Below are 11,222 nucleotides of genomic sequence, written 5' to 3'. Positions count from 1 at the left end.
ACTGTAGAATTTTTGTGGGATATATATTAAAATTTATTATATTTGACAAAACTTTTTTAATTGAGAGTATTGATTTCTTTACAGATCATTGCATGCGAATGACACTGAACTCAGTGGGATTAGATTGGGATGAATGCATTATATGTACCATGGTTTGGAAAGTGTACAGCCGACACTTTTTTGGGTTTCCATAACCATTTTTTGTTGTTTTTTGTATTCTTTGATTAATAAGAAATTAATAAATGCTCTTTTTGCTGCCTAGCATTGTTGTTTTCATTTTCTTTGGAAAAAAAAAATTGTGTTGGTTATTTATTTTTTAGAAAGAAAAAGGCAAGTCTTTTGAAAGTGTCCCTATACTTACGTTTTCTTAAATAATGTACAAGTCTTGTTATATAAATATATTTATTGAGATATATACTAATTTCATAATCTAAAATTTGATTTAGTTATTTCTTATTTGTAATTAGTTTTAAAATATCTCCATAAAAAATATTGAAATTTTGATTATTCATTATAGAATTCGCTTACAATAACATTCATCTAGACGTTTTTAAAAAATAAATAAAAATTATATATGTTACAGCATTTCTTTTATTTCTTATCAAACAAACAATGAATATGTGCTACCGTGTTGTATCTTTGGTGACACAATACTATTGTGTGCGTCTTTAGTAAATGTACACACTAAATAATACTATCTTAAAATCTAACTAAAACTGAAATAGGAAATTAATGAAAGCAATAATCCATTGTTATTACTGTATTATTGCATAGTTAAATTTACAGATAGAGAGCAGATTTGGTAGTAATAATGATTTGATAGGATTACTACAATAAACATTCAAAAGGGTGAGGAAGGTGACACTTTGCAGGGAGCTGCATGGCGAGATCTGGATCAATCCCCAACGATGGCAACAATGGAGAATTCTTGAATGAGCAAAGGCATTTCAACAAGCCCGCCTTTGACAGCACCGAGCAGCACACTTCCGAAGGCGGCAGAGGATTTGGCAGTGTCACGGCCGGCTTGCACGGCAACAAATCTCCAACTAACACGTTGCATATCGACGGCAGCTGCGCCATGCAACCATGAAGCACTGCAACCAAAGTTAAGGCCATTATTGATAGTGCCACCATTGATGATATCCTCATCTTCTGATCTTCTTTTCTCACTCAGTTTGAAGTGTGTATGTCAAACACTGCTGATGCTTTGCAGTTATATCGGCGCAGAATTGATTGCAGTCGGCAAAAGCAGCCTTGTATGTCTTTGGCATTGCTTTACGCACATTTTCAGTGTCGTATCTCTAATCATGGCGTCATTATTTATTTATTGTTTCCTTGTGTATCTTTCTGCATCATATATTTTCGTAGTGTCACTTTCTTTTTTACGAATAATAATGAAATATTACATTAATTCTTCAGATAAGAAATAAAGATACATTATATCTGCTCTGATACCAAACAAATTAATGTTAGTTTATAATTTTACTTGTTGGTTATTATCAGAGAGGATTAATGAAGATTAGTTTGGACGTTGATTCTAAAGTTGTCGTCAATTTGTGCCTGGAGAACATGTGAATCTCAATTCTCAACATAGCTAGTAACCACCTTTTAGTGGATGCTAGTTATTAAATTTAAATCTCTTCTTGCAATAATAAATTGGAATGTTCAACTTTATTTCAAATAGATTATATAAAATCTCAACAAGAGAATATAAGAGTTTATATGTATTAATTTATTCTTTACTCAATTTTATTATAAACGTAGTAGAAAAGCAAAAAAAAAAAGGTGAAGAAGCGGAGGACAAAAATTGAGGGTGAGAATGAAGGGAATTAACGAAAGCAATAATCCATCCTTACTATACAGAACTTTACGCTTAAGTCGTAGAACAGAGGTAGTGTGGTGTTACGGACCTCAAATCAAAAAATACATACGTATAATAGTGGAGAAATATAATATAGTAGGAGTCTTGAAAAACGGATAAAATAAAATCGCAAAATTTAAAGCGCAACACTCGGAAAACGGAATAACTTACGTGCTAAGAAACCTAAAGGTCATAGACATGAATAAGCGAAGGAGTGAATAGAGAGCCGAAAGTACAGTATAGCTAGCTCCTGACTCAGCTTGCGAAGCCAAGGCTGGCCGAAAAATATATACATACATATACAAGTATCCCAAAATACCCAAAATACAGAAATAAGACCCTAACTCTTCTGTAACCTCTATGAGGGACAAAATAATCAAGTTTCTTGAAGAGAAAGCTAAATATATATATATTGATAATTCCAAAAGAACTCAGGGACTACTCCGCTTCAAGAATCCAGACGTCTAGTGAGGAGCCTCTCGACCTGCATCTGAAACAACAACACAGTATGGGGTGAGAACCAGGAGTTCTCATCATGGTAAAGGTGCCACGCATATAATATATAAGGTCTTGGAAATGTTAGAGGCAATCCTAGAACTCCAACATACAGTTATAAAACTTAAACTCTAAGCAGAAGCCATAAAAGGGGGTAGGTGACCTAAAATGTTCTAAACTTACCTACTCTAATCCTAACATTAACCCCAAACCGGTCCACTCTTCTTCCGCTCCTCCATCACTAATGATTCAGCAGAAACAAACAACCAAAAAATTTTACGCACAAGTAGGAAACAGATAGTGCAAGTAGCAAATATAACAGGTAGCATAAAATATATTCAGTTAGACAATCCAAAGTAATGCATAGCAGACAAAACAAACAAATGCACATGATGTATGCATGTCCTATGGCTGATGAGGCTCATCTGTCGGTTATCCAACCAACCTGACAAGTCCAAAAATCTTAGACTATCCCTCGTCACGCATCCCCATGAGTCTATGCATAGATTTTTCATTCATTCATCATTTATACAATCATTCATTCATTTATATACCACTCAATAGGGGATATCCATTCCCGGGAATTTATACGTGTCCGGTCAACCTTACGACGTAGGGTCAACCGAGTATCGAGTTTCAACCTGGAACACGTGGTGGCAAGCCACGGTTCTGTTACCCAGGAAAACTCGTATCTCAGATATCATTAATTCATAAGCCATTTAATATTCATAATAATTATATAATCATTCATCGTAACCATGGCATCATAACTTCATTTAACATCTACATCTTTTTCTTATAACTCATCATGTTTACCCCCTTTCTTCATCCCCAAGTTACCTTATTTTCCTAACTTCAACTAGCTATTAGACTTAGTATTATACTTTATGACTAAAAGGATGAAAATAGTGGTTTAAAAGTCTAAAATCTGGTTTAAAACACAAAAATCTATTTTTGCAGGAAACAGGGGACACGCATATGCGTGGGAGTATAAAAAGGCAGCTCGCGCGCGCATTCCCTTACCATGCGTACGCGTGGTCATGCAGGCTGGTTCATTACGCGTATGCATGGGGCTACTCGCGCACGCACAGTTTAAAATTCCATGCCACGCGTACGCGTGGACGTACGTTCTTAAAAAAAACACCAGATCACCCAGAAAGCTGCATAAACCTGTAGTATTCACCTGCATAATACATAATTCACACCAAAACTTCTAACGTGCATAACTTAATCGTTTTAAATCATTTTTCTTCCGTTCTTCGAACGGCGTAAACTTTACGAACCCAATTTTCATTTAAAATAAGTTGAAAACAAATTGAGGGTTCAGAAGCCAAGTTATGCCTCGTCGAAGTTCGGCCAAAAACCAACGTTTTGCAAACTCTTAAAACCTCATTTTCAACCATGACAAATCCTATGTCAATAATCACCAAACCTGCACTTTCCAACACTTCTTCATTAACATATCAACCACCATAACAATTATGTCTCATACCAACAATAATGCTCATACATTTCCTCAAAATCCATCATTCAAACTATAAGTCACAACTTTAAAATTTATTTGCTTATATCCTCAATTCATTAACAAAAATCCATCAATCATCATCAACCAACCAACCAACAAGCAACAAACCACAATAATTCATTAAATCACCAATTATCCAGTAAGCACCAAATCAAATATATCCATCATTAAGATACTAAACATTAAATACACACCTGCATTCCAACTTATCCTATGGTCATATAGCCTAAGTTTTTACAGAACATTATATATTAAATGCGCAAAACCTAAACCATACCTTGGTCGATCACCACGTTTGGTCCAAGGCAGCAACTCAAGCTACACACATAGCCTCACAAGTTTTAAAAATAACCAAAACCTCAGCACCAATCCTCCACCAAGCCTCCAAATGTCCACAATTCAATTCCTGTGCATATATATATATATATAGTTCACACCTATTACACATGTATACCTCAAAATTCAGAATTCACATAATAAAATCAAGAATTGGCTAAGGTTAGGTGATCCTTACCATCCCCACGAACAAAACAACTCAAGCCCGACAAGCTCCGCAAGCTAAATCGAACCTAGAATACCAAATTCGACAAAATCTCATTACAAGGGCTCAATTTCGAAAATCAAAAGGGGTAGAAAATCTGAGATGGGATTGTGATTTACCCGTGAAATTGATACGATAGAAACATAGAGCTTGACGCGCTGAATGCGTGACCGCAAACGGTACGACGATCGGAGCTCGAACGAAGGAGTTATGGTGGATTAAAGTGGTGGTGAGGGTTAGGGAGCTCTCCTCTCCCCCAAGGCTGTTCAGCGTGTTTTGTTGCTGAATGGGGAAGGAGATAGCTTCTCTTCATTTAAGTGATTGGGTCCGGTTGGGCTCACGGGTCCGGTTTGGACCCGGTTTAATTGGTTCGGCCTATTTAGTCCAATTTTGGGTCAATTTTTTTAAAATTAGTGTCAAAATTCTCGTTTTAAAAAGCTCTACCCTATTTTAATATTAGATTTATATTTTTAATTTTTCTAATTAAAATTCAATTTATTGACGAATTATTTATTAATTTTAGCGGAGTTTACACATTGTTATTTCTGTATTATTGAATAGTTAAGTTTACAGATAGGGGGTAGATTTGATAGTAGTAATCATTTGATAGCATTATTAGCATTAACATTGAGAAGGGAGAGAAAGGTGACACTTTGCTACCGTGTTCATATTTTTAGTTCATATGAATGCTAAATAAACACTATTTTAAAGTTTAGTGATGTTTACAGGTACAGATAATTCAATTTTCTGATTAAAATTGATATAGATCGATTATATTAATTTTGAATTTGATGGATAATAGGATACAATCAAGTTTAATCCATTTAAACTCGACTTTAATTGATTCGAAAAGCAGAACTCGAAATAATTCGATTAGTCTAATACTAATTATAGAAGTGAGAAAACATCTGTTATGTTGAACATAAATCAATTGGAGAAAAACATAATTTTCAACTCTATTAAAGATGGCTAATTCATAAATTAAAAAACTAAATTGGGAAAAGAAAATGTAAAAGCTTCATGTTACAGGGATGAAAGTTTAATCTATGAAATTATTGTGCGTTGCCTAATTTTAGACTAACGATAATGCAGAGAAAACCTGAGAGCAGAAAGTTGACAGTTTTCAAGAACTTTTACACTGACATGAAATATATAGACGAGGTTGCAAATGGAGCAAGAGCCGATGCACTGAAGGTAGACGAAACACGAAGGAACCAAGAACTAAAAGCACAAGAGAAGGCAGACGAAATCAGAAAGACAGGAAAGCTTCCAGGGATATGCTTCTGAGATCACCAGTTATGTAACATTTATTTTACTGTTCTGTATATATCCTTAGTTCTCATTTTCACCAAAACTGGAAGAACAAAAGTCGCAAACTTGAACAGATACCTGAGCCTCATCTCTAATGAATTGCTTCAAGATTTACTTGCATTATTGGTTTAAGGTTTTGGTACAAAGCAACATTATATGAATTACCTTTGTGTAAACCTCTCTTATTCAATTGGTAAACCTCTCTTATTCACCTTCATCTTTTGGTATTAAAAATATATTGGTAAATAAAAAAGATAAAAAAAATTATACCATAAAAAAAAGATGTGCAGAAAGAGGTGCGCACAAAAAATCGTGCAAATATATATGTTTTTTTCCAAATCAGACTTGCACTTATGCTACTACATGAAACATTATTTGTACAAGCAATCACATATCCTTGATCATTTAACTCTTGAAGTCTCAGCGCTAGCACTTTGTAGTTTGTAGAACATTTAGTCACTCCTTGTCCAAAATTAAAAGGAGAAAACAAAATTTCCAAATTACAACTGCCAAAAAATAAAGTTCCTCTCAAGATTCTGGCTAAAGTTGACTACAAAAAAATAACCAAAATAACATGATATAACCTTAGAAATAACAAAGAAATTACCACGAGGAAGAACAAGCAATCCAAAGGTAGAGTAAATTTGCAGAAGTTAGATTTGACATGCTGCGGGCGTCTGTCGAAGCAAGGCTACATTTCAAGAGGTTATATTTCTTACTAGCTTGTGCATCATTGGGCATGCAAAGTACAATACGAGGAATGATGGGATAGCAAAAAGAATAGTGACAAGCAAGTACAGGACTAAAATAATGGCACTGCACGGAACTGCGAAAAATGCAATCAGAAGGAAAGTGATGACCAATGGGAACTTGGACGTGAAGTGAATGAAGAAATCCAGAGATTTGTTAAGGGAAAAAGGGTGTCTGTGTCTGCCCCGACCACCAACAATGTTAGGTTCCTGCCTTCCAGTGTAATTACATAATGAAGCCCTAATGAGGTTAGAATTAGTAGCTTGGTTTTCCAGAATGTAGCTCTTTGGAGTCCAAACTGGTTGGCTGTCCATGCAGGTGGAAACGAGCCTTTGCCTATCACCATTCATGCTCTCAACCATCCAAAGAAGGAAGTAATTCTTGCAAGGAAACTTGAGATTTCCATTATAAATCAAACGGAATGATAACAGGTGGCACCATGGACATGAAATGAAGAACGGAATCTTGATTTGTTGAGAAGGAAACGTCACCACAGCCCACTGAAGTCCTAGTACACAGTTCTTACAGAGACTGTGACCACACCATAAGACATAAGGCACATTCTCAACTATGTTGAAGGATTCCCAGCATATGGGGCATTCTAGTCCTTCGTCTCTGCTGGCATTAGAGCAGGACTCATCATCAGAGCATTCTGCTGAAACTGCACAAGTATGACTTGACACACTTGGGATTCTTTTCACTCTAATGTTCGAAAGGGCATTTGATGCAAAAGCCCACATCATTAAAGACGAATGGATTTGCAATGGAAAATCATAAATCACTGAAACATCAGTATATAAACCATTGTCCAGCAAAAGAATAGCCTTTCCATGAAACTGAACCTTATCAGTTACTCTTCAAAATCTACACCCAAAAACAACAGATGTCTTATATTTTATATGATAACTCAGACAAAAATAAAATAAACAATCAAGGTGATTTTAACATGTAAATGCGATCATAGGTAAATGCATAAAGAGAAACTAACATATTCTGCATCAACTGAACTGTGCATCCAATGTAGCCAATCTAGTAAAATCATCAATAGAACTGTTAAGTTTTGGTGTAGATCACACAATTTTACGCACTATGACGGGGCATTGTTACTTCACAGACAAGAAAATATAAAATGTGGCCAAAATAATTGTGATGCAATCGTTGGATCAACCATTCCAGTGAAGTATAACCCAGAAGGAAACATGATTAAACTTATTATGAAATTTCATCAAACAAGACAAGATGTTCACCAAAGAGAATTGTATAAATAGCAACAAGGACACTGCAAAGCATACACCTTAAAAACAAGTTGAAGTAAACCAGATGAACAAAATTGAAAAATCCGGGGTGAATCATACTAACTGTCTGCTGGGTAAGCTAACCTGATGCAAGTAATAATGAAACAAACTACTGTTTTCTCCCTTCAATTCTAGTGAAACTTTGGATATATTTGCTTGTTTAACATGTTGATTGGAAACCTCAAGAGTTGGCAAACTTGCTATTTTCTTCTTCTGTCTTCTCTTCCCTCTTTTTATCCCATTTTTGTATAATTATATATATACGAACGCACTTACACAATCATTAAGTTTCGCTACCTACATTACATGCGGCCCTTCCCGGACTTGCGTTAAGCCGGACGCTTGTGCACTGAACTGCCTTTTTTATATATTAACAATTTCCAATAACACAATCCCCAATTCCCCATGATTTGATCAACAGATTTCACAGAACATACATCAATTTCATATCTAAAGCATAATTAATAAGCCAAAGTGACTTACAATGAGGAAACTCAAGAAACCTAGCACATGCAATGTCAATACATATGGATAATATTTTTTGTCTCTCACAAAAATAAAGATCAATACACGAATTAAGATTCGACGAAAACAAAGTCGATATTACATTATATTCTAGCACCTCCACCAAACAAATCGAACACAGAAAGCAGAAAATTTGGAGAGAATTTAGAGTAAAATAAAAGAGAAGGCAAAATGTTACCGGTGGAGGATACAATAACAGGATTTGGGAATGAATCGGAAAGGGTGGAATATGTAAGCACGGATCGAAGAAGATCGCACTATTAGGTTTCTTTCCAGCTGAATTGTGAATTTGTGACGTTGTTAATGGGATGAAGTGCAGAGAGCAAAGACGAGGACGGAGACGAAGGAAGGTGGGTTCGTACGGTATATATATGTGTGCAGAGAGGAAGTCATGAAACGGTGTCGCTAGAGGATTGTCTTAGTTAGTTATAGGCTCCAAGGCTGGCTTTTCCTAATTGGACACAACTCAGTAACTGACAGACAAACTAACATGGAACATGACCATTGAACAGAGCAAGCCGGTCAATTCTCCGTTCTATACGGATTCATGAAAGTCTCCTTTTTTTTTTTCTATTTTTTCATTATTTATTTATTTTGTGTACAAAAATTTGAATTGCATTCCTATAAGGGCTAATGTTCAACCTGTATAGAAGCATTTCTTTAATAAGAGTATTTTGGCGTGCGACATATAATTAAAAATAATAAATGAAATCTAATCATATATAAAAAAGTCTTGAGGCAATACTTGTATTAAAATCTAGTCAATATTTAATTATTAAGAAAAAAATGTAATTTCATATTATTAGATATAATTTTATATTATTAAAAATATTAATAGATTTTTAAAAAAAATTTTAATATTTTTTTGAATTTATTAAATTTTATTTTCAATCAAATATTCAATTATCTGAATCGTTCTAGCTCAGATTTAATCGATTTAGATTAGTTTTGATCTAATAAAAAAAAATTTAAATTCGAACCAACTAAAATCGAATCGGTTTGACGGTAATTTTTTTTTCTCAAATACGAATGAATCGGACCTATAAATACTCTTATTAAAGCCTAACTAAAATTGAAATTTTGACAATAGGATTAAAAAAAACGGAGGGGGAGGTTGAGGGTGAAAAGGGAGTTAACGAAAGTAATAATCGATTGTTATTACTCTATTATTGATTATTAAGTAGTTTGTGTATACATTAACATTGAGGAGGGAGAGACAGGTTACACTTTGCAGGGAGTTGAAAGGCGAGGTTTAGATCGATCCCCAGAGTTGGCACCAAGGGGCTATTCTTTAATCCGCAAAGACATTTCAGGTCCGCCTTTGCCACCACCGCGCAGCACTCTGGAGTCGGCGGCGAAGGATTTGGCGGCGTCACGGCCGGCTTGCAGTTGAACAACTCTGGAAGTGACGTGTTGCAGAACGATTGCGCCATGCAACCATCAAGCATTGCAACCACACTTAATGCCATTATTGCTAGTGCCACCATTGACCATGATGATTTTGAACCCATCTTTTTCAGTTCTTCTTCTTCTCTCACTTTCAAGTCTGTATGTCAAACACTACTTCCTGATTTGCACTTATATAGCCGCATAATTCACTGCATCGCCCAAAACCGTTTTTGTTTTTCAGATTGAAACGTTTCATTGTGCATCTCTAAACATGGCAGCATTATATCTTGTTTCCTTGTGTATCTTTCTGCACATTATTTCCGCAGTGTCACTTTCTTTTTTACGAATAATAATGAAATATTACATTAATTATTCAGATAAGAATGAAGAATGCATTAGATTTGCTCTAATAAGAAACAAATCAATGTTAGTTTATAATTTTACTTGTTGGTTATTAGAGAGGATTAATGAAGATCATTTTGGATTTTGATTCTAAAATTGTCATCAATTTGTGCGAGAGAACATGTGAATCTCAGCATACTAATCACCTTATTAAATATCTTTTTGCAATAAATTATTGGAGTGTTCAAGAGATATCGAGAAAGAAATATTTGCGTTGAGGGAGTGGCAAATTATTGATACTTAGACTACTAATTTTATAATTTTCTGGTCTGTTTTCAATTTTAAGATGACTTAATTATTATTAGAGATCACGAGAAAGATTAACGACTAACAATATTTATTAAATTTACTTTTAAAAGATATTTGTTTCAAATAAATTATAAAAAATTTCAGCAAGAGAATGTAAGAATTTTTATATGTATTAATTTATTTTTTATTCAGTTTTATTATAAACGTAGTAGAAAAAACTCAACAAAAAAGCTGATATTTTTCTATACTGTAGAAAGTTATGTGAATAATCTCTAAAGTATTACTGCCTTTGGTGTTATATAGTCCGAATTGAAGGTTGTCATCTTTTAAAATTTAGAAAACAAGAAAAATGGATGGTTCGTTTTGTAATGAACGAAAATGAAAGTGAGATGAGAGTAATTGGAGGAGAGACGCGACCATGGGAGAGAAATTAAAATCAGTAAGTCCGAGTTAAAAAAAAAAATGCACGATCTGATTTACATTCATAATTATATATTTAAAATAATATTTAGAAAAAGTATGGGAATCTAATGGAATATTTGTACAATGCGTGCAATGGAGGTTTAGAAAGTATTAGAGATATAACTATTAGTGTTACCTTTTTCCACCAGTGTAAGCTTTTGGGATGAATGGTATCTCATGACATGGTATTAGAGTTCTAGATCTGAAAGGTCAATAGTTCGATTCTTGGTGAACCCCAAAAATAAAAATTAAAGACTAATATAAAATAAAAGTATTGATGAACTCTAATAAATATAACATATTCTAGTACATAAATAAATACTTTAAATGATAATATTTTAATACACAATATTTTAAATGATAACAAATCTTTCATTTTTAAATAATTAAATATAAATATACAAATACAAAATATAT

General features: G+C 34.1%; 2 protein-coding genes and 1 long non-coding RNA gene across 7 annotated transcripts; all 3 read right to left on the bottom strand.

The window, feature by feature from the left end:
• LOC107618285 lies at positions 730–4,725 on the bottom strand. 4 transcript variants are annotated; one of them, XR_002353633.1, is made up of 4 exons: positions 4,542–4,725; positions 4,396–4,450; positions 4,159–4,287; positions 730–1,347 (listed from the first exon to the last, which is right to left on the bottom strand). It is a non-coding gene; the product is annotated as an uncharacterized LOC107618285 (long non-coding RNA). The 4 variants fall into 4 exon arrangements; XR_001615181.2 differs by lacking the exon at positions 730–1,347 and adding an exon at positions 2,055–2,351; XR_001615182.2 differs by lacking the exon at positions 730–1,347 and adding an exon at positions 2,391–2,597.
• Positions 6,061–8,916, bottom strand: LOC107618283. Of its 2 annotated transcripts, XM_016320301.2 has the most exons (3): positions 8,482–8,916; positions 7,472–7,512; positions 6,061–7,347 (listed from the first exon to the last, which is right to left on the bottom strand). In XM_016320301.2, the coding sequence occupies exon 3, from the start codon at positions 7,224–7,226 to the stop codon at positions 6,432–6,434; it is 795 nt and encodes a 264-aa protein (XP_016175787.1). In that variant the 5' UTR covers positions 7,227–7,347; positions 7,472–7,512; positions 8,482–8,916; the 3' UTR covers positions 6,061–6,431. The 2 variants fall into 2 exon arrangements, with proteins under 2 accessions (XP_016175787.1, XP_016175788.1); XM_016320302.2 differs by lacking the exon at positions 7,472–7,512 and having other exon boundaries at positions 8,482–8,879.
• On the bottom strand, positions 9,446–9,895 carry LOC107618284 (putative lipid-transfer protein DIR1). The gene has a single exon (XM_016320303.2). The coding sequence runs from the start codon at positions 9,812–9,814 to the stop codon at positions 9,500–9,502; it is 315 nt and encodes a 104-aa protein (XP_016175789.1). The 5' UTR covers positions 9,815–9,895; the 3' UTR covers positions 9,446–9,499.

The sequence above is a fragment of the Arachis ipaensis genome, chromosome B09, assembly GCF_000816755.2.
Source record: "Arachis ipaensis cultivar K30076 chromosome B09, Araip1.1, whole genome shotgun sequence".
Classification (NCBI taxonomy): Eukaryota; Viridiplantae; Streptophyta; class Magnoliopsida; order Fabales; family Fabaceae; genus Arachis; species Arachis ipaensis.
The sequence above is the reverse complement of the archived record's forward strand: the minus strand, read 5'-3'. Positions and strand labels throughout refer to the sequence as shown.

Coding starts and splice junctions, on each gene's coding strand:
- LOC107618283 (XM_016320301.2), bottom strand. CDS start 7,226: ATGATGTGGGCTTTTGCATCAAATGCCCTTTCGAACATTAGAGTGAAA.
- LOC107618284 (XM_016320303.2), bottom strand. CDS start 9,814: ATGGGTTCAAAATCATCATGGTCAATGGTGGCACTAGCAATAATGGCA.